Source organism: Oryctolagus cuniculus, chromosome 8 (genome assembly GCF_051225735.1).
Source record: "Oryctolagus cuniculus isolate XC-2025 breed Fujian yellow rabbit chromosome 8, ASM5122573v1, whole genome shotgun sequence".
Classification (NCBI taxonomy): domain Eukaryota; kingdom Metazoa; phylum Chordata; class Mammalia; order Lagomorpha; family Leporidae; genus Oryctolagus; species Oryctolagus cuniculus.
In genome coordinates this window covers 21,519,845-21,545,361 of record NC_142874.1, presented here as the reverse complement: position 1 = coordinate 21,545,361, position 25,517 = coordinate 21,519,845, and the positions used below count along the sequence as shown (strand labels likewise).

Sequence of the window (25,517 nt, the reverse complement as noted above, 5' to 3'; positions counted from 1 at the left end):
AAGACAGGACCTGGGACTTCTTGAGGAAGTGGAGGGGGTGGGTGCTGTTTAGGGCCCTGCCCTGGGAGCTGGAGTCTGGCATAGGGGGCATCGCCACCCTGGCTGGCAGCTTTCCCCCCTTCCTCTGCCAAGTAGCACCTGTGTGGCTTCCTCCAGGACACCTTCCCTGAACCCCCACAAAGCCTGCTCTGCATCCTGTTCCCAGGCGTGTGTCTCTGTCTTCGCTCCCATGTCTAAGTGTGTGTGTCTCTCTCACACACACACCTAGCAGGAGCTGCATACCAGCGAGCTGAACTGGCAGCAGCCAGGAGCCAGGGCAGGGTGAGGGAACTGGGACTGAAAGGGGGTCCTCCCTCCGCGCCCCAATTCTTTCCTGTATCTCCTGGCCTGGTTGCTTCTTCAGAGCCACAGGCAGCAAAGGAAGGGCCCGCAGATAATCCACCTGTCACTGCCTAGGCTGTGCCCCGCCTACCTCCCGAACGGAGCCCTGCACATAAACCCCAGGACCCAGGTAGCTGGGGGCGCCCCTTGCACTCTGCCCCCTGCCTGTCCCCAGAGAGGCAGCCACACGACCAGAGGGGACCACAGTGACAGATCCAGCAGGGGCCTGGATCCAGGGAAAGCCAGAGAGTCCCCCCTGCGTGACAGGCCAGAGGCCCAGGGGAGGGGGAGGGGCGCCGGTGGTAATAGGCTGAAGCCCACCCCGCTGGTGCAGGCTAGCGAGGTTGAATGGAGCGTGGCCAGACCCCACAGAGAGGAGCAGGGGCTCGGAGCTGGCAGATTAATCAGCTGTCGTTTGCATTCATTAAAGCCCCCTTGCCTGAGTGCAGCTGCAACCTTAGCCACCAGGGCAACTAACTGCTCACGGCGAAAAGTTTCTCTCTCTCTCTCTCTCTCTCTCTCTCTCTCTCTCTCTCTCTCTCTCTATCTCTCAGCTCCCTGGGGCAGAGCTCACTGACCAGCCTGACTCCTCTGGGGCCCCTCCACCTGGGCGGAGGCCCACCCTGGACTGCAGTGCGGTGGGCTTTGCGCGGGAGGGGAAGCCCCGGAACGGGAGGCCCAGGAAGTGGGCAGGCTGCCCCTTGGCCCCTTTCGGGGTTCTTCCCTGCTGTCACCCCGTGCCCTTTCCTCCCGTCTCCCTCGCACCCCCAAGGCACAATCACCTCGAAAGACTGGGCCCTCCTCAATGTTGTGCAAAACTCTCATTTCAACACACTGAGAGACCGGCCATGTCCTGCACGGGGGAGGGAGCCAAGTGCGCGCCACCCCAGCCCTGCTCTCTGCCTGCGGGGAGCATGGCCTTGCTGGCAGCTCCAGAAGCGGCTGGGCTCAGCTGGGCAGGCAGGGTCAGCCAGCCTTGCCAGGCTGGGCCACAGGTCTCCCTTCGTCTTGCTGGCATTGTCCAGAGACAGAGGGGACAAGCCTAAGGTCGGGGCAGTACTTCCAGAACTCAGCCATGCTCATGCTCTGTGGGGTGATTGCACAGGCAAGGTGACCCAGCCACGAGCGCAAGCCCCGGTCCCAGCCCCGGCAGTCCCTGGTGGGCCACACGTGCCGTTCCCTGGGCCCTGACAAGTGAAGCCTGGCTTGACACAGGCAGGCAAGGCCACAGAGGCGCAGCACACCCTGAGCTGCCAGGCGCTAGGGGCAGGGGTCTCAGTCCCCTGTCTCCCTGTTGGTGCCCATAAAAGGAGCAAAGAGAGCGGTTGAGGGGGCTTGGACTGCGTGTGCCCGTTCATTCTCACACTTTCTGGAGAGCGCTGGGGGCATGGAACTTGGCTCAAGATTCTGGATCCTTCTCCCACAGAGCACCCCCCCCTTCACCAGGCAGCCCCAGGCCTGGGCCCAGAGACCAGGAGAGGCAGAGGGAGCGGGAGAGTGTGGACTGCACGTCCTCCTCCGACCGGAGCTGAGGAGGAAAGCGTAAAGTAGGGCAGAGGAGACGACAGGGCTAGAGCAGGACCCAGGAAGCTGGCTCCGCCCACTTCCCCCAGGGAGGCCAAGGTGGCCGCTCCCAGTCTGCATTCCACCCCTCGAAGCCTAGTCCTCGTGGCCTGGTTTCCCAGGGACCACCGTCACCCCACAGATGGCACAGGGCGGCAGCAGAGCAGGCAGAGGTAGCTGGCCATTTCCTGGCTGGCAGAGAGAGCCAGGGTGGGAAGGAGGGAGAGAGGGGGCCGAGGGGCGCTGGGAGGATCGGAGAGGCCAGGCCCACACTGTGCAGGACGGGGGAGTCCCCAGGCAGCCATCACGGCCAGGCTGGGAGCCCTGCAGCTCCCTCTTCCCTGGCTGGGCTGCAGGTGCCCAAGCCCTGTTTGTTTTAGGGATTAACTGCCTCCTTTCCTAATTGTCCTGCCCGCTGCACCTGCCACTCCTACCTGTGGCCCTGGGAGGCAGGCAGGGCCTGCAGCCACCTCTCTCCCACCTGTCCCTCGGGCACTGGGTCCCGACTCACACACCCGGTCCTCGCCACCCATCTGTCAGGGGTCTAGAGAGTCCCACATCCACCTGGCCTCACCACACGGTCCAATCCTCAGCCTTGTCACCGACCCCGTCCTCAGCGCCCCCCCCCCCGGTCCTGTGTCATCTGCGTCGTGCTCGGTCCCTGACATTCGGCCCCGAAGGGCCGCCTGGAAGTGTGAGTGTGTGAGTGTGCCAGTGTGTGTGAGAAAGCGAGTATGGCGAGGGTGAGCGTGGATGACCCTTGCACTTGGACAGCGCCGTGGGCCCTCAGGGAATTCCATCTCCTGTACTTGGGCGTGTGTGAGCATGCGTGAACTTGAGCATGTAAGGGCACGTGTGAGCGTGGGCGGACCTGTGCACGCGTCTTGTGTGGGCACGTTGCCACCCTCCCCTGCCTGGCTCACTGCTGCCACCAGGGCCCTCTTGGACGCAGCTCCCCTGGGTCCTGCTCCCAGGGCTGAAGCGCCGGTCTCACCCCCACCCCCGCTGCACCCTCCCCACCCGTTTTGGAAAAGCCTCGCCACTGTTTTGGTTCCGTCCCTCCCATCACCAAGCGGTTTCTGGCCAAGTTTCCATGAAACACCAGAGCCAGTGGCGTCCAACTTGCTCCCCACCCAGGGTCCTCCTCTCTCTGGTCTCTGAGGCCGCCCCCCAAGCCCAGCCGACAGCTGTGGCTCCGAACCTCCCCAGAGCCACTGGGTGGGTCCGTGTCTCCACGGGCTTGGGGGGCGGGGGGTAGGGACAGAGAGAGAAGTTGGGGAGGAGGACGAGCAGGAAGGAGGCCAGGCTCAGATGGTATCATTAAAGAGATATTAATGCCCTTCATCAAAGCGTATTAACAAACATCGCATGCCACTCGCTCCGCGCGCCCTGGGTGAGCCAGGCCCAGCGGGATGAGTTCCACAGTCACAGCTGAGTAACCTCAGAGCCCACGGCACGGCCATTAGCCTCACTAGGCTGACCCTACTGGGGGACACAACCAGAGCGCCGGCAGGGCGGGTCTGGGGTCTCCGCAGGCGGCCAGAGGCAGCGTCTGCCCCTCAGCCCCGGGCCTGTCCACTCCCCGGGCAGCCTCCGAGCTGCCACTCAGGGTTCAGTGGGGAGCTCAGCCCAGCCGTGGCCCTTCCACACTTGGACTTCATGACATGCCAGCTCCTAACTGCATCTTTACGACAACTCGGTGAGGGAGCCAGGGCTATGCGGTCACCCTGTTGGCACTGTAGAGGAACGCAAAGCGGGGTGCTGTGGGATTCCACGTCCTGCTCCAAATGGCGCAGCTCGTGGGTGACACCGCTGGGCTCGGAGCCCAGGTCGGTGTTAGACACAGCCTAGCTCCCCTCGATGGCCGGGTCTCGCGGCTGCCAGAGACCAGAGAAGCCCAAGTGCATGGCACCAGAGCAGTGTAGCCGTGAAATTCGTACCCAGCCCTGGTGAGGCACCTGCTGCCCTTACACACCCCGCGAGAGGGGATCCCCCTTCTTTTCCATGGTGCCCACTCGCTAACACTCAGTGGCTGGCCCCCAGGGAGGGCGAGCAGGTGGGAGGCTATGGGGCGTGCCGTCTGCATTGGCTTTTCAGCGTGGAGGTCTGGTGGCTATGAGCCGGGTGCGGTGCCAGCCACAGTGGTGATCAAAAGTACGGAAAGCGTTCTCCACCTACTGCGGCCAAGGAGACAAGCACTGGTGTTTTAATGAGATGGCATCCCAAATAGTCAAGAGCAAGGGCGCTGGGGAGCTAAACATGGAAGGCTTGCAGTATCAGAGGAAGGTACTGGGGAGGAAGAGCCAGTTACCCCCGCCCCATGACATGATCGCAGATAAACGAGGCCTGCCAGCAACCCGCTGGGGTGCCGGAAGCTTTGACTTCTGTCCCGAGGATCTAGAAATGGCCGTCTTTAGCCCCAGCTGACCCCGCTGCACCGTCGTCACGGTTAGCTGGCAACTCACGGTGTTAGCGCTCCAGCTGCCTTCGTCCATCTCGTCCGCCTCAAGGTGGAAAGGGTTTAATGAGCGCGTATGTCGTGTTCTTGATTTGTTCTCTTCCCACTCTCCTGCGACCCCTACCCCTGAGCCTGCACCCAGAGCCAGAGGACCCGTGACAGGTGGAGAGCAGCCACCTTGTCCCCCACACCTGAAAGTGACTCCAGCGAGGGTCCCCGGGCAGGAGGTACCCCCGAGGCAGCCGGACAGGGGAGCCCCAGCCAGCGCAGGCCCCAGAGGCGTCAGGGGCTCAAAGCTGGTACCTGTGTGGCAAGAACTCGGGGAACCAAATTTAAAGAAAGTGGGGGTGTCCTCAGGCCAGCTTACATGGTGTGAAGTAGGAGGGTCTTTTCATTTCTAGGGCTTTTCTGTGTTTTGAAACTTTTTTTTTCTGGTTGTTTAAAAGAATGACCACACAATGGCTGGCACCGTGGCTCACTTGGCTAATCCTCTGCCTGTGGTGCCGGCACCCTGGGTTCTAGTCCTGGTCGGGGCGCCAGATTCTGTCCAGGTTGCTCCTCTTCCAGTCCAGCTCTCTGCTGTGGCCCAGGAAGGCAGTGGAGGATGGTCCAAGTGCTTGGGCCCTGCACCCCATGGGAGACCAGGAGGAGGCGCCTGGCTCCTGGCTTCAGATTGGTGCAGCGCCAGCCATGGCGTCCATTTGAGGGGTGAACCAACGGAAGGAAGACCTTTCTCTCTGTTTCTCTCTCTCACTGTCTAACTCTGCCTGTCAAAAGAGAGAGAGAGAGAGAGAGAGAGAGAGAGAGAGAGAGAATGCACACATGGTTCTTGTAATAATAATAATAGTCATTATTTGCACAAGGCAGGTGTTGGGGGGAGCGCGGGGGGCAGGAGTCCCAGACTCACCTGCTCTGAGCGAGGCCTCAGTGCTAGCATGCAGCTGCCCAGGCTCAGGCCTGCCCACGTCCTTCCTGGACAGGAGAGGCAGCTGGGCCAGCCTGCCCTGGTGACCCCCTGGGACACAGCTGCTGGCATGCACTTGGAACACTGGAAAGGCCTCCCTGGGGGTCTGCAGACCCCAGGTTGAGGCTGCTGGTGGCTTCCATTCTCAGAAGCCTGAAGCGTCGCCCAACGGTCAAGCCTCGCCCCAGCCCACGGCCCTGCCTCGCCTGGAGTCTTCCAGACCTGCACGCTGCTCCCAGCTTCAGGGGGCCGTCTCCTCAGCGTAAGGTGCCTTCCCCTTCCCTGCCTCATGCAGTGGAAAACCAGAAAACTCCTGTACATCCTCCAGGGCCCAGGCAGAGTGCAGCCTCCCTCCCACAGCTTGCTCCCAACACCACCTCCAAGCAGGCAAACCTTCCCTCACCTGGTAGTGTGATCAATTGATTGATCATTGATTGATCTCCCCGACTAGGCCAGGAGCTCTTCAGTACCACACACGGTGCCTTATTTATATTTACTTTAAGATTTATTTTATTTATTTTAAAGAGTTACAGAGAGAGGTAGAGACAGAGAGAAAGGTCTTCCATCCACTGGTTCACTCCCCAGTTGGCTGCAATGGCTGGAGCTGGGCAGATCCAAAGCCAGGAGCCAGGAGCTTCTTCTGGGTCTCCCAAGTGGGTGCAGGGGTCCAAGGACTTGGGCCATCCTCTACTGCCATCCCAGGCCATAGCAGAGAGCTGGATGGAAAGTGGAGCAGCCGGGTCTAGAACCAGCACCCATATGGGATGCTGGTGCTTCAGGCCAGGGCTTTAACCCACTGTGCCACAACACCGGCCCCGCCTTATTTATATTTCCATCTGCAACCCAGAGACTCGCATTCATTTGCTCATCTGTGCCTCTCCCCGGGTATCGTTCCTCGAGGCCAACCCTGTGCTGGATATTATCACACACACACACATGGACACACATGCACATAGACGCCCACACATACATGCACACACACATAAGTGCAAAGCAGGATTTATTCAGAAACCACTTGGCCTGGACAGCCTATACTTTCCATGCCATAGACAACCTCGACCTTGGCCTTGAGAAATCTTGCTTCTAAGCCAGTGTCGTGGAGTAGAGTGGAACAGTGGGCAACACTCCTCCCATCTAGGTAACTCCTGACTCCAAGAACCAAATCAGCCCCACCCCACTTGGATATCTGGAGACCCCGGGAAGCAGCCAACTCCAGACTAGTTATCAGAACCTGGGGGTCCCACTGCCCCCTCTGTGCCAAGACCACACACCCTGCTGCCCTGTCTGTTGGCATATCCTGAAGACAGCCCCCACCACTGACCCACCGCCCACGCAGGTACCGGGAGGGGTCCTATCAGGACTACGAGGCTGTATTGCTTGAGGGACTCTGATGTACAGAATAACTGGGCATGCCACAGCCTGGAGCCTGGAGCACGCAGCTCCCAGGGGCTCGCCCCTGCACCTCGCCCCCCTCCCAGCAGACCCACTGCATCCACCTTGGCGGCTTTCCCCAGGCCCAGGGCAGAACAGCAGCCATGGGCTAACGGCCTGGAAGTGTTTTCCCTGGGGCAGGGTCTTCTCCAGGCTGGGGGAGGGCCCCAGCGCCCGGCTGGCCCTTTGCTACCTGCAGGATGCATGGGCCGCCGGGGAGGGGGCAGCAGGACATGCACCCAGTCCTGAGCTGTTTCCTGACCTTTGCCCTTGGCAGCTCACAGGCTTCAAGGAGCCTCCCTGCGGGGTGCCAGCATGGGGGAACCCGGAACCCTGCTCCCAGCGTCTCTTCTCTCCCTGCCCTGCCCCCTCGAGGGTCTCTCTCCCATCTCCCCTTATCCCCACGACACCTTTCTTTGCCTCACCTTTCTAGGTAGGGACTCCTTAGACGCCCACTCCCCTCACTTCCCAGAGACCCAAAAGCAGCTTTGAAGCCAGCCTGGAGAGCGACTGGCTCCTCCTGGCCAAATGGGAAGAGGTGGGTGAGGAGATTAAATCATCTCCCTCGCACTCGAGGAAATGCGCACTGACCTCCTGCAGCCGGGGGTCAGCGAGCCCGAGCCCCCGCGAGTGCCCGGGGCCTGAGCAGAGGCCCAGGTGGGCGGCCGGCTGCGTGCAGGTAATTGAAGGGGAACGAGACACCAGGCCTGCATCCCTGCTGGGACCAGCGACAGCCGGGCCTTTCCCCACCCAGCAGGCCTCACAGACAAACTCCAGGCACAGAGCCTTCACCTACGTAAGGGGTGTCCCCAGGCAGGGAGGAGTACCGCTGGAGGCCACCCCACCACCACCAATTCTGCAGCCCTCGGGGTGTCCCCATGGGGACAGGAAACCAACAGTAGGGGTGGGAGTAGAGTTTATTGACCTGGCAAGGGCAAGGGGAGGTGGAGGGGGCCAGAGCGCCCAACCCATCATACGCAAAGCATCCCAGGAACTACAAGGGCAGGCAGGACACAGCCCCTGCCCTTGGGCCGCTGCACGGTCTCTGGGCTCTTTCCAGTCCAGTGCACGCCCTTCCGGACATGGGACATTGTGAGGTCAGTGGGTTGGGCAGCACCTTGGAGAATCTTCACCGAACGCTCATCAGGAATAAGATCATAACGGTGGGGATGGACTATTGTGCTGGCTTCCCGCACAGCCGCACGGCGCTCTGTCTATCTTGATCTGAGCCAAGTCACTCAGAACAAGTCCCGTGGGATGGTCTGTGTCACCCTGGTCCTGGAATACGGTGCTGCGACCCTCGATGAGCCCCGTCTCTGCCCAAGTGTCTCACCAAGTGGGCCCTGAGGCGGGGCGGAGCTGGGATGAAAACCTCAGGATCCAGGGTCCAGCCCCTTCTCTGCAAGTAGAGCACTTTGTGTTGATTCCTAGGCCAGGCAGTTGAGCCGGCACCCAGTACCCTAGACACACATGCACGAACACACACGTATGCACAGGTGCCCGCGGGTGAGTGTACCTCCAAAACTGACTGCTAAGGAAAAGAAGCCCCTACTCTCTTTGTGAAAATTATTTAAAGATTTATTTATGGAGCAGCCACTGTGGTGCAGTGGGTTAACCCACCGCCTGCAAAGCCGGCATCCCATATGGGCACCAGTTCAAGACCCGGCTGCCCCACTTCTGATCCAGTTCTCTGTTAATGTGACTGGAAAAGGAACGGAGGATGGCCAAGTGCTTGGGCCCCTGCTCCCACATGGGTGGGGGAAAAAAGATTTATTCATTTATTTGAAAGGTAGAGTTACAGAAATAGGGAGAGAGAGAGAGAGAGAGGTCTTCCATCTGCTGGTTCACTCCCCAAATGGCTACAACAGCCAAGGACTGGACTAGGCCAAAGCCAGGAGCAGGAGCTTCTTCCGGGTCTCCCATGTGGGTGGTGGGGCCCAAGGACTTGGGCCATCTTCTGCTGCTTTGTCAGGCCATAGCAGAGAGCTGGATGGGAAGTGGAGCAGCCAGGACTCGAACTGGAGCCCATATGGGATGCAGGCGGCGGCTTTACTCACTGTGCCACAGCACTGGCCCCTCTACTGTTTGCTCACATCCTGTGCATTTCAGGTTCTATGGCGTGGTTTCCCCTACCCCTGCCCTAGACAGGAAGGTCACGGGTACCAGACTTCCTGTCCCCAGGGGATGCTGATAAGGAAAAGAGTCGCCTTCCTAAGCCACCCAGTCCCTGGCACATGGAGGAACCCAGAACGTCCCCCCAGGCGCACTCCCCGGTACCTGGGGTGCTCGTGACCTGCTGTCGTGAGCTTCCCCGTGCTCGGAGAGTCAGAATGACATCTACGCTGCATGCAGGTTCTGCATGAACATCCCCCCTTTCTCTCCTTTTTGAAAGCACATCTGTCTGAGCTCTGGTAAGGAAAAGGACCCGTCGTCGCCTTTAAGAGGCGCCAGCACACCTGCAGGCTGGCGGCAGGGCACCTGGCACTGGGGGGAGGGCATTAGTGGGGGGCAGCCCGGCAAGCTGAGGAGACCCGAGGTTGTGGGGCCACTGCCCCCTCCTGCAGGTCCTCCTTCCAAAGGGACAGGGACGCTGCGTGTGTTCCCCAAGTGCACACCCCCGCCTCTCCAGGACCCCCTCCTAGTCCAGTGCCCCAAACAGCGCGCCCAGACCTTACCGCACCCCGGACTCTCCCCGAAATTTAGCCGGGTTCTCATCCAACCCCAGAGAGCCCCGGCTTCCTGCAGTGACCACAGGCTAGATGGGACACCCTTTAGAACATTCATTAATTTGAGAGGCAGAGACGGACAGACAGAGCTGCCGCCCACTGGCTCACGCCCTAAACGTCTGTAACACCAAGGGCTGGAGCAGGCCAAGGCCGGGAGTCAGGAACTGAACAGCCTGGGTCTCCCACGGGGGTAGCAGGGGCCCAGAGCACTTGAGCCGTCACTGCTGCCTCGCGGACAGCTGTGGGCCAGGAAGGGAACCCAGGCACTTGCCGTGTGATGTGAGCGGGCCAACTGGCATCTTCACCACTGAGGCAAAGCCCCGCCCCCTCGATGTGATAGGCTGACCCCTGGAGACGTTAGGGGACCTGACATGGGATGGGTCCTGGTGTTAGGTATTTTAAATATGGTCTTCCAAAAGCAGAACCTCCCCCACCCCAGAGGAGCCACAGGAAGAGCTCAGGGAGCCAGGCCACACAGCCCCGGGTCCCAGCATCCTCCACTCACTGCACACGTCACTCCATCTCTGGGCTCAGCGGGTTTCCTGAGCTCCTCCCAGGTATCAGTTCTCGGACTTACCAGGGAGGGAAGGCTCACAGCTGCAGGGAGCTTGGCCAATCCTCAGCCCAACCTGAGTAACTGGAAGCCATGCTGACCCCACTCCGCCACCGCGTCTGTCCCTGCTCTTCCCACCAGCGAGGACCAGCCGGGACAGATCCTGCTCCCTGGCAGGACTGAGTGGTCTACATGCCATCCGTGCCCCAGTGGAGGGCAGGGAAGGCGGGCAGGAAGGGCCAACACTGGCCTCGGCGAACCCAGCCCCAAGGGTTCTCACAGTGTCAGCCGGGCTGGCCCCCGTGATGACAGGGAGGGGAAGGTCAGGCTTCCCACCCTGAGCAAGGCTACAGGTCACACTTTCCATGGAGCTCCCCGCCCCAGCCCCCTCTGGGAAGAGAGAGGACTTGTTCGTCACCAAGGGCGGGACCCTTGCCGCCGGCGGGGGATTGCAAAGAACAGCCTGCTTGGGTTACCATTGTTTGATTTCAACAAACCGCTGGCTGGGCTGCCTTGGAAAAGAACCAGGAGGGAGGCTGGGCTGGCTTCTCTGGGCTGGGCCCCAGGCTCTGTCCAGCCGGGGAGTGCGGCCAGAGGAGCTGTTCTAGGAGAGGAACTGCTTGGTCCCTGCGGGTCCTTACCTCTTCCTTCCAGAAGAGATGGGTGTCGAGGGGAAGGGCCTCCACTCTCCAACCCCTCGGCCTTGTCCTGGGGCCCAGGTCCAGCCTGCATGGGGAGAGGGTCAGGGCGGATCTGGCGTCCATGGGGGCCTCAAGGTCAAGGCTCCCAAGCAGGAAAGATCAGGGTCAGAGACAGCGGCTGGGCGTTGCAGGGCAGAGACACCACCTTCACAGGGTATGACAAGCAAGCGTGGAGGGTCTGTCCCGCTAGTCTCCTGCCCCTTCTCCCGGCTGAAGGTGGCCGGGACAGACAGGGACAAGCCTGGGGCAGCGGGATCTCTGGCGCAAGTGGCCCCGAGTGAGAGCCGCAGTAGGCGAGCTGCAGCCTGAATGGGAGGAGGCCAGGTGGATTTTGGAAGGGGCAAAGGGGGAGCCAAGGGTTGACTCTCCCCCCAACCCTGTTCTCCCCACTCCAGGGGGCCTCCCACGTTCACCCATCCCCCCCACCTGAGCACCTCTGGGAGGCCAGGGCAGGGGCTGCACCCAAAAGGGCTTGGAGGACAGGGGGCCAGGGCACAGTTAGGTGTTGGCAGAATCAATTAAGAGCCACCCTAATCACCATCATTAAGGCTATAAAACCCCACACCTAGGGGCCCGCAGGGCTCCCTGGCATGGCCCGAGGCCCTGAGCCGTGGCACGGACCCAGGGGCCCGGCTCCAGTCGCTTTCATCTGAGCCTCTCCCCGTCCTGCACAAACAGTAATTAGCAACCGCCCCCGGAGGGGGGGTGCTCATTATCCCACAGACACTGAGCGGAGGGGAGGGATGGGGGGGAGGGAAACTGAGGCTGCCTCAGTAGCCAAAAAACCGCCCGCGGCTCAGGGGCCAAGTCAGCTCGAGGCTGAGGGAGAAACTGCTGCAGAATCAGCGTTCCCCCTAAACCCCCCCCCAACTCAGGTGGCCTGAAGTTCTGAGTGCCCCAGAGAGGGGACTGGGCCAACGAGGGAGCCCCGAGGGCCCCCAGCCCCTGCCCCCGCTGGGAGCAGACTCTGCAGGCTGATGGTGACTTTGTGCCCAGGAGGGTCCCACTGGGATTCCCCAGAGGTCAGGCAGTCTGGCCGGCCCCTCCAAGCCACCCTCAGCCCTGAGGCACCCACTGCAAACCCCACAGGGGTCCCCCGCTCCCCAGGACCCTGGGCACTGAAGTGTGGAGCCCCCGGAGTGACCCAGGGCCCTGCCTGTCTTCTTCCAGGGTGCTGACTTGAAGAAAGGGAAGATTCAGGGCCAGGTGTTAACAGGTAGGCGCCGACACCGGCACCCCGGGGCCCGCAGCAGGGGCCGATCTGGTGAGGCAGTGCCCTGGTGCTCTTCACCAGGCAAACCCCTCCCGCACCGTCCACCGGGGGCTCTGGTTTCTCCTGCAGCAGCCGGTCCAGCCCGCCACTGGCAGTGGCTCCGTTTTTCAAGAGGATGAAACGGGCAGACTGTCGGCCCCAGGTGGCACGGTTGGCCGGGCCCAGGGCCAGCAAGGGGCTGTCCAGACTGGAGAGCCCTCGCTCCTAACTGGGGTGCCCTCCCCTTCCCCAACTACCCCCCCAGCTCCCCTCCCTCTCAGATCCCCTTCCTGCAAACGGCAGCATAAGACTGAGCCTCACGGCGCAGGGAGGCAGCCGAACTTGGGGCAGCCCGTGGGTTGGCTCTCACGCCCAGCTCGGCCACTGGCTGTGGGCGTGGCTTAACGCCCAGAGTCCCCATTTCCCCACTGAGATGTGGAGAATGCGTGTAGCCTGGGCCAGAGGCAGGAGGGGGCGCAGTCTCCATCTCCCCTGGGAATAAACCCCCACTGCAGCCAGCCAGTGAGCTCTGACTCCAGACGTGTCCCCCACCCCCGGACTTGCCCTGGTCACCCCTCTCTGGCCCTCAGCGGGCCCGCCACACCAGCCCTCCGCACGCCGCGGCTTCCCACCCCAGGCTCGGACGTCTTTCTCCCCAGTGACAGGGCCTCCAACGCGCCTGGTAGCCCTGGCACCCGGGCCGTGGCACACACCTCGCCCGAGGCTGCACCCAGAACCACGGCGACGCACAAGGCTCCCAGCACAGCCGGCTCTGTTCCCACTGTGAGCTCGCGCGCACACACTCACACACATCTGCAGGCCCCAACCCTGGGGAAGGATGAATAGGCAGGAATTCCCCTGGCTGCAGGCGCCCTTGTGAGCAAGAGAGCAAAGGAGGGAGGTGCTGCCCCACCACTCCCCAGGAAGGGCCATGGAGAAGCGGGGAAGAGCAGTGGGAAGGGGCAAAGCGACCTTAGGAGGAAGCCTGGCTTCGGTCTGGGCTGGCAAATCCCCCTCTCCCTGTACGTGCCTGGAGGTGGGATGAGTGAGAGCTGCCCCCTGCCCCCCACCGTTCCCCAGCCTCACCCAGGGAAAGTGAGGAGGAGGAAGACAGGCCTCTTCCCCAGTGCCCCGAACGCCCAGCTCCTCCGGCTCCCATGATCAAACCTTTGAACCCCGTCCCACCCACCCCCGTAACCACTTCCAGATCCTCCAGGGCCAAGCCAAGAAATCTGGCTTCTTGGACTTCATAAGGAAATGCTAAAATAAATAAATAAATAAATAAATAGAAATCCACTGGCAGACGCACTCCACGGAGGGAGATGGGTTTCTCTGCGGGCAGGAGACAAAAGCAGAGATGGGAGGAAGGCCTGGGAGCTACACGGGCGCCCAGGGCCTGCACGCCAGCCCCAAGGGCTTCCTCCCGCACCACCTCCTCCGCCGCCCCCAAAGCCCCCAAAAATGTGCTTCCTAAAGGGAGATACTGCGGTTGAGAGCCTGCCAAAGGCACATCCGGGTGGCCTGTGATGGGTGGGGCCCCACTGGGGGACTGCAGGGAAGTCAGCGGGGAGCATGGGGGGGGGCGCGGGAGCGGTGCACCCAGCTCTCTTCTGCCCCTGCTCACAGCCTACCAGCCTCCCTCCCCGCCGGTGCACAGTGGCTTCCATCGGTACCAGTTCTTCGTCTACCTCCAGGAAGGAAGGGCCATCTCTCTCCTTCCTAAAGAAAACAAAACTCGAGGTAAGAGCTCCCCAGGTGAGTTCTGGGGGCAGCCCTGCAGTCCCCCCACGTTGGCGAGGACGTCGGCCTGGCAGCCTGGCCTCGGGTGAACCAGAACGAGCAGGCTGAAGGAGACGTTGGCTTCTGTGGGGTCTGCCCCTGCCCCGCTCCCAGGAGCAAGCCCTACGGACCAAGACAGCAGCATTTAGCTGGGTAGGTCGGTCCCAAAGGGAGCACCTGGAGCCGGGGAGGCAAGCACCCCCGAAACCTCGCCCGGCATGTGCGGGCAGCTACCCCACAACACCCCAGCAGGTTAATTGCACCTGTAATTGAGGCCAATCTGAGCCAGAGGGCCTTGGAATGCCACCGTGCCAGTCTGTCTTCATTGGTCCCTAATTGCTCCCGGGCTATCTCGGTGCTGGGGCAAAGGCATCCCCAGCCACACCCCGCCACCAGCTCCCCCGAGCTGCCCTCCACCTCCTCCTCCGTTCTCTGGACGGGACCCACACCCTGGAGCCTCCCGATGGCTCGTGCAGCCTGCCAGGCCTTGCTCCTCCTGCCCCCTGGGCCACGTGGCCACGGCAGCCCACCACTGGTGACCCCCTGGTGGGGGCCACGTCCCCACCGCCACTCTCAGAGACTCAGATCTCTTTCAGGAAAACGGGAAGTAAAGTAAGCCCCATGCACTCCGTCACCTCCCGGTTGCAGGGAAGGGAAAGGGTACATCCCCCAGGCTGCTGGGAAGGTGAGTGGGAGGGCGGGGGCCACCAGCCAGCTGCTCTCGCCCAGTGACCCCGCACAGCTCCAACCACTGGGAAGCTGGCACAGGAAGGGTTACGACTCCAGGGCCCGAGGCCCCAGAACGGCACTGGCTGGGCAGTGGAGGCCTGCAGATGTGTGCCGAGCAAGGGCCACCAATCACGGAGGGCTCCAGCCGCCCTGAGAGCCGAGTTGGTGCAACCTTTCCACCCGTGAACCCTCCCCAGGTGCCATCAGGCCCTTGCCAATCTGCCAGTCTCCTTAAACAGCTCTGCCAAGGGCATGCTTCTAAGTCTGGAAACAACGAGAGAAAGAAGCAAAAAAAAAAAAAAAGGTACTGTGCCCAGGCCAGGCGGAACTCACCCAGTGCTCTGGTGCCCATCTCACCAAGAATGTCAGGCCCGGGCACTCACTGCCCAGCCTACAACGTCCAAACCTGTGAGAGCCTCATGGGACCGGGCAGTGCCTCTGGGTCCTCAGCTGGACCTCAGGGTCACAACACCAAGGTCCCGGGTAGGAGAATGAGCAGTCAGGGCACCAGTGCTTTCTGGGGCAGGAGGAGAGTAGGGGGAGCATTGGGAGAGGCAGCGAAGGGGGCAAGGGAGCAGAGGAAGCCGTATACCCCCAAGACACTCCCCTCTCTGTGTGCTGCCGCGGCTCCTGAGGCCTGCCCACAGCCTGCTTCCAGGCAACGCGGGCCCGAGTGCCCTCCTGGGACACGGAGCCAAGGCACAGGAGCTGGAAGACTCTAGAGTCTGGAATCCATCACAACTCCCTTTGCATCTTTGCCAACACTGGGGTTCCTTGTCCCCTGCCCCACTGCAAACCACCCGCCTTGGGTGTCTGTGCAAAACCCAGAACCTGGATCGCGTCTGGCCAGAACCCGGCTGGCGTCTGTGCCGTCCTGTTGGCGCCCAGGAAATCACCCTCCCAGAGGTGAGCTCCAGCCAAAGGCCAGGCCTGCCATGTGCCTAGCCCTGTGCTAGGGGGGCGTGGAGAGGACAGGATCCCAGGGCATAGGGAATGTTCCCTGCCTTCCAGGAGCGTACCGTTGTTGGCTTTGGAAGCAATGAAATTGCCATGCGGGGCAGCTTGTGATTAAATATGTAATGGTGTGTTTGTGCACGTGAGCAGATCTGGCCCTCATGCTGCGGACTTGGGGCAGAAGACCCCCCTTTCGGGAGCTAGGGATTTGACTTTAGGGCAGATCAGTGAGCCTCTCTCTCTCCCTCTCTCTCTCTCTCTCTCTCTCTCTCCCCTCCTCTCCCCCCTCTCTCTGCCTCATTTTCCTCACCAGGAAAACAAGAGGTCTCCCTACATGATGGACCAATCTTGGTGGGTTCCATAGGAAGAAAATGGGCTGGGGGCTGGGCCCTGGATAAAAAGGGTAGGGAAACTGTAGGTGCAAAGGGTTTTCTTTTTTCTCTTTTAAATTACTTTATTTGAAAGGCAGAGTTACAGAGAGAGAAGAAGGGAGGGAGAGAGAGGGAGAGAGATCTTCCATCTGCTGGTCCACTCCCCAGACAACCACAATGGCTGGGACTGCACCGGGATTGAAGCCCAGAGCCTGGAACTCCATCCAGGTCTCCCACATGGATGGCAGGGGCCCAAGCACTTGGGCCGTCTTCCGCTGCTTTCCCAGGCACAGTAGCAGGGAGCCGAATTGGAAGCAGAGTAGCCAGGACGGGAACCCGTGCTCATATGGGATGCCAGCCTCACAGGCAGTGCCTTAACCCACTACACCACAAAGCTGCCTCCAGATTTTTTAAGTGAGAAAATAGGGAGGGAAGGAGGAGGTTCTAGAACGCCTGAAAGAGGCGTGGCTTTGGTGAGTGGACCATAGGGAGCCAGGAGAGATTGCTCACTGCTGGAGTAACACATGACAGTCTTTAGAGACCCCAGAGTGACAGGACAAGGGGGGAACAGGGGCGCCGAGATGGAAGGTGGTGGGGGCCCAGCCTGGCAGGAGGAACCCAGAGCAGCTGCAGAAGCAGGAGGCCTTCCTTGCACAATGGGCTGGCGCTCCCTGCAGCACTCGGATGGTGCCCGGGGACTCCCAGGTTGCACCAACGCTCAGGTGATACCACACGGGGACCTGCCAACGATCACAGGCCCCAAGACTTGCCGTAGTCTGGTTTTCCCTCTGTGGGAAGGAGCTGTGAGAGAGGGCGCATGCAGCCAGCCCCCGTGCCGGGGAGGAACGGACAGCCAGGGAAGACCCTCACCTGAACCCTGCCCCATGCAGGCCCCTTCCCTCCAACAGGCTGAGCACAAGAGAGCTGGGGGCCGGCGCCGCGGCTCACTAGGCTAATCCTCCGCCTTGCGGCGCCGGCACACAGGGTTCTAGTCCCGGTCGGGGCGCCGGATTCTGTCCCGGTTGCCCCTCTTCCAGGCCAGCTCTCTGCTGTGGCCCGGGAGTGCAGTGGAGGATGGCCCAAGTACTTGGGCCCTGCACCCCATGGGAGACCAGGAGAAGTACCTGGCTCCTGCCATCGGATCAGCGTGGTGCGCCGGCCGCGGCGGCCATTGGAGGGTGAACCAACGGCAAAAGGAAGACCTTTCTCTCTCTCTCTCTCACTGTCCACTCTGCCTGTCAAAAAGAGAGAGAGAGAGAGAGAGAGAGAGAGCTGGGGATTATCCCGGGGGCACCTGCAGGAGCGTATGGAGGGAGACGGGGTGACACTGTTCTGAACTGAGGGGGCAACCCCTCCCTGGAATTCCTCTCCCAACCGTGGCTTGGGAGAGTGTACATGTGTGAAGACGGATTTGAAAGGTGGGGTGACAGAGAGAGAGACTCTTCCATGCGCTGTTTCACTCCCCAAATGGCCACAACAGCTGGGTCTGGGCCAAGCCAAGCCAGAGCCAGGAACTCCATCCTGGTCTCCCACACAGGTGGCAGGGGCCCAAGCACTTGTGCCATCTTCCGCTGCTTTCCCAGGTGCATTAGCAGGGAGCTGGCTGGGAAGTGGAGCAGCCGGGCCGGACTCAGGACTCCCATGTGGGAGGTCAGTGTTGCAAAGAGCAGCTTAGCCCCCTGTGCCACCATGCCAGCCCCAGCCAATGAGATCTTGACGGCCTGAGTCTCGTTTTTGTGTGGCCGTGGACAAACTCCCACCCCGTGTCTGGACTTGGACTTCTATCTCCGCGAGACAAGGCATCGGACCAGCCAGTCTGCAATCGAGTGAGCCCACACGGACGGGCTCCCGACCCCTGCGCTCTCCCGTCCTCTGACTTCTGGACAAATGCAGAACAGCCAGGGAGGCTGGCCCTGTGCACCAAGCCCAGAGAGTGCTGGTGCAGGCGCCCCAGCAGGCTTCCCACCAGGGTGCCAGACCCACGGACAGGCCTGGGTCGGGGGGGTGCTCAGAGCTGCCCTGCTTCTGGTTTACGGGCTGCCCAACCCCTCTCGCCTCCCCTGGCTCCTTCCACTCCGGGCCATCTCCCCGCCACACTGGGCAGAACTCGCCAATGCCCTCTGCATTCCCCACCCCCACCCCCACCATGCGCAGCAGGTGCAGGGCGGGTGCTGAGCGCTGAGCGCTGGAGCAGGGGAGCTGTGCGCTCTGTACTCCTGGAAACACCCTGCAGAGCTGGAGCGCACACACACACACACACACACACACACACACTTGGGAACACAAAGAGCCCAGGCAGAGCGGCAGGAGCAGGGGCGACCTCGGAAGCCAGCAGAGCAGACCCTGAGCTGCCGCCTCTGGCCAGGGCTGGCCCCGTTTCCCTGCTGTCTGTCCCAAAAGCCACGCTTTGCATTTCCGGATTTAGAGCCGACCATGACCTTGCGTCAGGCCTGGGATGCGCTGGGCGGTGACCTCCTTCCAGGTGAACTGCCCATCTCACAGCCCCATCCTCACCCTCCCGCCTCCCGCCCCCAAAGCCCCCAGCTGGCTGCCCGGTTTCTCCCAGCTGCCCCCAGGGTTGGGCATCCAGAGATGGGCTTGTAGATTCAGGAGCCAACATAATGCTACGGAGAGGGATGGCCTGAGAAGGGACACATAGGGACAGAACAGCCCCGTCACACAGGGCCAGAGCCACCCTGCCCCTGCCTGCCCCCTGCTGAGCGCTAGTCCCGGCTCCCTGCCCCTCTCTCCGCGGCCCTGTCACTGTCCCTAGCAACTCACCCCTTCAGCACAGCATCACGGGCACTGTCATCTCCTGCATATTACTAATTCACACACACACACACACACACACACAGGCTGCACGTTCTCACACCCCCACGCCCACGAACACACGTCAGCTGCCTCCGACACCTGAGAGGCAGCCACCTCTGGGAGTCGCCCCTTCCACATCCACTGTGTCCCAACCCCAGGCGGGCAGCACCACCTCCCCACCAGCCCCTCTACCTTCATCCCCACGGAGCGAATGAAGGAACCACGAGGCCCAGCTGACCAGGGGAAGTCACTTCCTCCTGACTTCCGGGCAGGGCTCTGTGCACCTGTCACCAGCTCTCCCGCATTCCTTCTCCCAGCGACCCAGGCCTGCAGACTCTGAGATGCGGTGTGAGACAGACACACTGCCGGAAGAAGCCCCCTCCCTGGTGAAGGCCGTGGCTGAAGCGAAACTCCCGGGGAGCTGTGGTCTGTGCCACACCACGCCTTGGCCACCTCACACAGAGGCCGGACCTGTGTCCTTCTTGCCTACAAGGGAGGAAATCTGCCTTTTATCCCACCAGATAACAGTCGGGACAGGGTCCCCTGGCCCAGGCAGCCATAGCCACGCCACAAGCACCTGACATCAGCAACTCCGGATGGGACCACCCACCCACAGGGGCCAGAGAGGAGGGACGGGCAGGGACGTGCCACCCAGTGGGGTTGAGTCTGGCCTGTGGTGGAGCCAAGGGCATGAAAGCAGCAGAGCCCCAAGCAGCACTGGCAAATAGGAGGCACTGACACAGGGACCAGGCCTGGAGGGACTGGGGGAAAGCCCGCAGGGCTGGGACAGCGCCCCGTGGAAGGAAGGGGCCCCTCCCACCAGCGCACACACAGACACACACAAACACACAGCTTCCCCGTGCCCTCCCCACCGTGACCTCCCATGGTGGTTCACCTGGCCCAGGCTCGAATCCCCCAGGGCCCAGCCTCTGATCCCCGTGTGGGCTTGTGGCAGGCCGCTCTCTGCTGCCTCGAAGGGCCCACCCACCTGGCAGAGCAGGAGAACTGGGGGGTCTGGGGGCCGCTCTCCGGTGCCCAGGCCAGGAACTGCCTGGAATGAAGCCAAGCATCCCACCACCCAAAGGTCAGGCAGACGACGAGGGAGAAGGCACAGAGAACCCCCCGACACACACACTTGGCCTGTGTGCACCTGTCACCAGCTCTCCCGGGAACCCAGGCCTGCAGACTTCTGAGCCCCCAGGGTGAGACAGACAAGGCACAGTTACACCCCGGCTGCCCTAGGCCAACTCCAGCCAGGCATGGCCACGACTACAGAGACAAGGGCGGCGAAGTGGGAGCTAGACTGGCAGCTGGGAGCCGCCGCTCGTCTCGCCCCTTCCCTGCCGCCGTGGTGGAGGAAGGCGTCCCCGGTGGTCAGGCCTGAAGTCTGCTCTCCGGATCTCTGTAGGACACAGGGGTGCCCCCTGCACCCCTGCCAGCGTCGAGGCGGTCCCGTCCGGCCCCGGAGTTTCTGGAGCCAGCAGCATCAGCCCGTCAGCAAGTATTCCCCACAAGTAATTGGACGCGATGGGAAGAGGACCGTTGAGCTCCTGAGTGGAAGTCTCTGGATATCATTTAAGGCACAAAAAATGAAAGGCTCGGCCCTCCCGCCCACCACCGCCACGACATCATTAATCTCAGCAGAAAGCATCAGCGCTTCTATCACTGCCACCGGCCCGGACGCACCAGACAAATTACAGCCGAGCCGCGCTGTGCCGCCCGCTATTAGGTCGCCCTGGAATTTTTGTGTTTTTTTTTTTTCCCCTCCAGGGCCACTGTCCCCTAACAAGAAGCTGCCGCGGCAGAGAAGAGAGCAAGACCGGAGAAGAGCATAGCTCAGGCAGCTGGGTCAGGCGCAGGTTCCCTGCCTGGGGGGATGGGGCGGCTCAGAGCTGGGTGCCCAGGGTCCCCACAGAGACTGCCCCTCGGGGCCGGTGACGCCTATGGGCACTGCTACTTGTCCTGGCTGTTCCACTTCCAGGCCAGCATCCTGCTAGCGGGAAGGCAGTGGAAGATGACCCAAGTGCTTGGGCCCCTGCCACCCACATGGGAGACCCAGATGGAGCTTCAGGCTCCTGGCTGTTGTGGCCATCTGGGAAGTGAACCAGCAGATGGAAGCGATAGATAGATAGATAGATAGATAGATAGATAGATAGATAGATAATAGATAGATAGATAATAGATAGATGTATGTCGCTCTGCCTTTCAAATAAATCTTTAAAAAGAGCAAGGTTCCCACTGCTGGCCAAAGGCTCCCTTCCAAGGCCTCACTGGTTGTTAGCACACTGTCAACTGTATTGTATTGGAAACTCGCAGAGGGCAGGAGTGAGAGCAGACAAGGGCCTGGGCTCCCCACAACACACAGACCTGACAGAGGCCCAGGAGGGGTTAAAAGGGCCCCCGCCCCCCGAGTCTGCGACTCCCCCAGCAAGGCGTATTCTAGCAGAGCACCTCCTCCCTGAGTCCCCAGGCCCCTGCGAGGGGGTCGGCAGGACTAGACTGGAGGGAGCATCCCTTTGTCACCTCTGGGAGGCCTGCGGAGCCCTGCATGCCTGAGGGGCCTGTCCAGTTGTCCTCAGCCTCCAGACAGGAAGCTAGGAGCAGAGAGCGGCCCTGTCAAGGCCATTCCCAAACATCCTAGCCCTGAACGGGAGTGAGGCGACTGCCGCTGCCCCTGGCTCCGCGGGACGGGGACAGCGCCCCCTAGGGTTGTGCAGGGAGCGGCCCATCCCAGCACCCCGCTCTGAGCAGCCCAGCCACTGGGCGGCGTAGGAGACGGGCTCAGCCAGCCTCCTCCTCCTGCTGGGGCCCTGCCCAGCCCCAGCCTGCGTGGGTCCAGGGAAGCAGTGCGGTGGCCGGGGCCACACGCGGCAACACCACCCTCTTCCTGCGTGTCCTGCAGTCCAGGCCAGAGCAGTGCCATGCAGGAAGGGGCTTTCCTCCCTGCGGTGACCACAGAAGCCACAGCTCCCATCTCACCCCACACACCCCCGAGGGCCTGACTCACCCTCTTCCTTCTAGAACTTGCTCAGGGTCAGTTCCTCTTGCCTCTGTGGCAGGAAGCAGTCCGGGGGCCGGGGGTGGGGGTGGGGGTGGAGAGGGGACAGGGCAGAGGCAGGGGGGGGAGTGTAAGGAGTCGCAGCCAAGCCAGGGAGGAGGCGGAAGGCTTGGCAGCCGCAGCCCTGGGTCTCAGGAGCCCCAGAACCGCAGAGACCTCGGCAGCAGGGCCGGGAGGGAGCCCACGGCCCCCGGGGCACTCAGCTCCTGTTCCTCCCCGCTGTGCTGCAGAGGGGAGCTGGGCTCTGTCAGGCGCAGGGGATTTCTCCCCGCCGGCCTGCCCTGATCTCGTGGTGGGTTTCAATTCCCTCCTTCCCACCCAGCGAGGAAGGCCCCGTGCCCTCGTGCCTGCCACACGCCAGCTCGCCCACGAACACACACACACACACACACACACACAAGCATGCTACCCCACCCCGGGCAAGGGGTGAGACCCCAGCCAGCCAGGGTCCCTGGGGTCCCTGGCCTCTGATTGGACCCTCAGGCGACCCCGGCCCTTGGCAGTCAGTGCACAGCCGCTAAGTCCGGTGGGATCCGAAGGAACCCCAGGGGGCCATCACCGCCCCCCCCTCCGCCCCTTGAGAAGCTCCCTGACCCCGGTGCCCCGTGCTGGGCCTCCATCAGCCCCGCCGTGACCTGGAGAGTGGCAGGGTTCTCCCGGTAGCGCGGAGTGAGGGCGTTGGTGTAGAGCTCCTGACACACAGGAAGCCCTAAGTGGGTGCGTCATTGCCACTGCTGTTACTATTACTTTTAGCGCTTGCCTTGTTGCTATTGTCGTTTTGGTTTGGGGATGGAAAACTGTCCCCTCCTTGAAATGCCTGCAGCCCTCCAGGGGGAGGGTAAGTGGAGAGGAGGCATCAGTGACCTGGCATTCTGCCCTGTCGTGAAAGGGGTGATGGGTGCTGACGGGAGGAGCACGGGTCGGGGAGCGAGTGGCGTGCAAGTCCCAGGAGCCTCCGGGCTCCTGCTCTGTGGGCATCAGACACAACGGGTCTCCACTGCCCGCAGCCTACTGACCCCTGCCCAGCTGGGCCCCGGGCAAGGTCCTCCCCAGCCACTCCCTGTACCCAGAGAGCAAAAGGACAGAAGCCAAACTCTGCACGCCCCTAAGAAAAGTAGGTACGCTCCATGCCACGCGTGGGGCAGAGTCACACCGACACACCGTTCATTCTGACATTCAGACCCCACTGGGTTCCCTGCGCTTTTTCCTAGCAACCTCCTGCCCCAGGGTGCCTGAGGCCCAGGGTTTGAGAAACAAGAGCGTGGGAATATGCCTCTCACCCCTTCCCCGGGGGCCTCTCCCCAGGGCTGGGCTGTGTGTTCCTTGCCCAGCCTACTCACAGAGCCTACTCACACCTGGCCCAGACCATGTCCCTCTGTGCAACCGTTGTCTTTCCCCTAGTGAGGCCCCTTCCAGTCTGGGTACTGGGTGGGCTTCTCCAGGCCCCACGCCTGGGGGTGTTCCCCCCATGCCTCCAGGAACCTGTCCCAGGAGAAGGAGGTGATCTGGGTCTTGTTGAGGGGATAGCACAGACCGTTGGGCCGATCTCATCTGGGCAGCCGGTGTGGCCAGGTGGGCGGGCATCCTCAGAGCCTTGGTCATGGGGTCAGGGAGCGGGGCATGTGGAGGGCGTAGGCACAGGAGCCCACCCACCTGGACACTTCCTTTGTCATGAGAACAGGGTGGCAGAGCTGTGCTAAATACAGGCCACCGGGGAGGGAGACCCAAAGGGTCCTGGACTCAGCCTGGGCCCCTTCCCGGGGCCCCTGCCTCCACGAGCCAGACACACTGCCCACCTTGGCCCGGTGGCCAAGCTTGTCAGGTGCCGTCTCCACCGCCCCGGAGCTGGCCACCCTCCCGGGGCCCCCCGCCCCTGCCTTCCCTCTCACCGCCCGCCCGCCTCCCCATTGTCGGTTTGTCCTTCCAGCCTCTTGGAAAATGGACATCTTCCTGAACCGTTACCACCTGAATGAACCGGAAGCAAGCACCCAGTTCATGACCCAGAACTACCAAGATTCGCCCAGGTTCCAGGCTCCGGGCAGCAACAAGGCCAAGGACAGACGCAACTAGAGAGGACTGCCTGCCTGCCTGCCTGCCAGACCGCCGGGGTCACCTAACAGCCGCGAGTCCACGCCGCCCACGCCTACCACCTACGGCCTGGCTGTGGGAGCCCCTCTGGGTACAGAACCCTTCTCCTCCTGATTAAAAACAACGAAAATCATCCAGGCCCTGGTGTCTTGTTTCCCATCCTCTTTCAGAGAGCCAGCCAGAGGAAGCCGATCGGCACCGGGGTTGGGGATTTTGCTGGGGGTGGGGCACGGAGGAGCAGGAGGTGGGGCTCCGGGGCCTGAGCTGCAGCCAGGCACTGTCCGTCTTGGGCTGGGGTGCTGGGCCAGGGGGCAGCTGCTTGATCCTACGGCCGCCCCCAGCTTCCACCTTCGACACCATTTGTGACCACTGGCACCGGCTCCGTGCCTGGCCCCGGCTGGGTCTGGGGGTACAATGGGTGGACGGATGGAGGGAAACATTGAGGCTCAGGGAAGGCCTCGGGACCTCAGGGCTGGAAAGGGGGGGATGGCGACGGGTAATAGTAGGAGTAGTAACAGGAGCAGAGTGCATGCCGGATGCCCCGTGCACACACATACATACACATACATATACCTACATATACATATACACACATTCACATACATATACACATATACACACATACACCCATTCACATACACACATATACACACATTCACATATACACACATACACATGTACACACATTCACATACATATACACACATACACACACATTCACATATACACACATACACATACATACATACACACATACATACACACGTACACATACATATACACATATACACACATACACACATTCACATACACACATATACACACATTCACATATACACACATACACATGTACACACATTCACATACATATACACACATACACACACATTCACATATACACACATACACACACATACATACACACATACACACACATACATACACACGTACACATACATATACACATATACACACGTTCACATACACACATAAACATTCACACATACACACATACACACATTCACATATACACACATACACACATACACATACACCTAAAAACACATTCACATACATACATACATACATACATTCACATATACACACATTCACATACACACATATACACACATTCACATATACACACATACACATACATACACATTCACATACACACATATACACACATGCACATACATACATACACACATATACATACATACACACGTACATACATATACATACATTCACATACATACATACACACATATACATACACACATATACACATACACACATATTTATACACATATTCACACATATACACATATTCACACACATATACACACATTCACATACACACCATATGCACATATACACACATTCACATATGCACATATATGCACATACACATATACATATATACACATTCACATACACACATACACACACATATACACACATTCACACATATACACACATTCACATTCACGTGCACACACATACACACGCATACACCCACCCACACATACATACACGCATTGATGTACACATACATGCATACACCCATACACACATGTACACACACAGATATATACACATACATACACACGCACACAACCATACACACATACATGCATGTACATATATACACATGCATATACGCATATACACACATTCATACACACATATACA

General features: G+C 60.7%; 1 protein-coding gene across 2 annotated transcripts in view; it reads left to right on the top strand.

The window, feature by feature from the left end:
* The window catches only part of LOC138843573 (phosphatidylethanolamine-binding protein 4), a 196,775-nt gene extending 172,820 nt beyond the window's left edge, over positions 1-23,955 (top strand). Inside the window, exons 5-7 of one of the 2 annotated variants that reach the window (XM_070048173.2) lie at positions 11,948-11,993; positions 13,656-13,769; positions 23,662-23,955. In XM_070048173.2, the coding sequence (XP_069904274.2) occupies positions 11,948-11,993; positions 13,656-13,769; positions 23,662-23,804 (303 nt within the window). In that variant the 3' untranslated portion in view covers positions 23,805-23,955. Of the gene's footprint in view, positions 1-11,947; positions 11,994-12,688; positions 12,832-13,655; positions 13,770-23,661 lie in introns of those variants that run through there. The other variant, XM_089302015.1, reaches the window with a different exon arrangement.
* Positions 23,956-25,517: the final 1,562 nt, after the last annotated feature.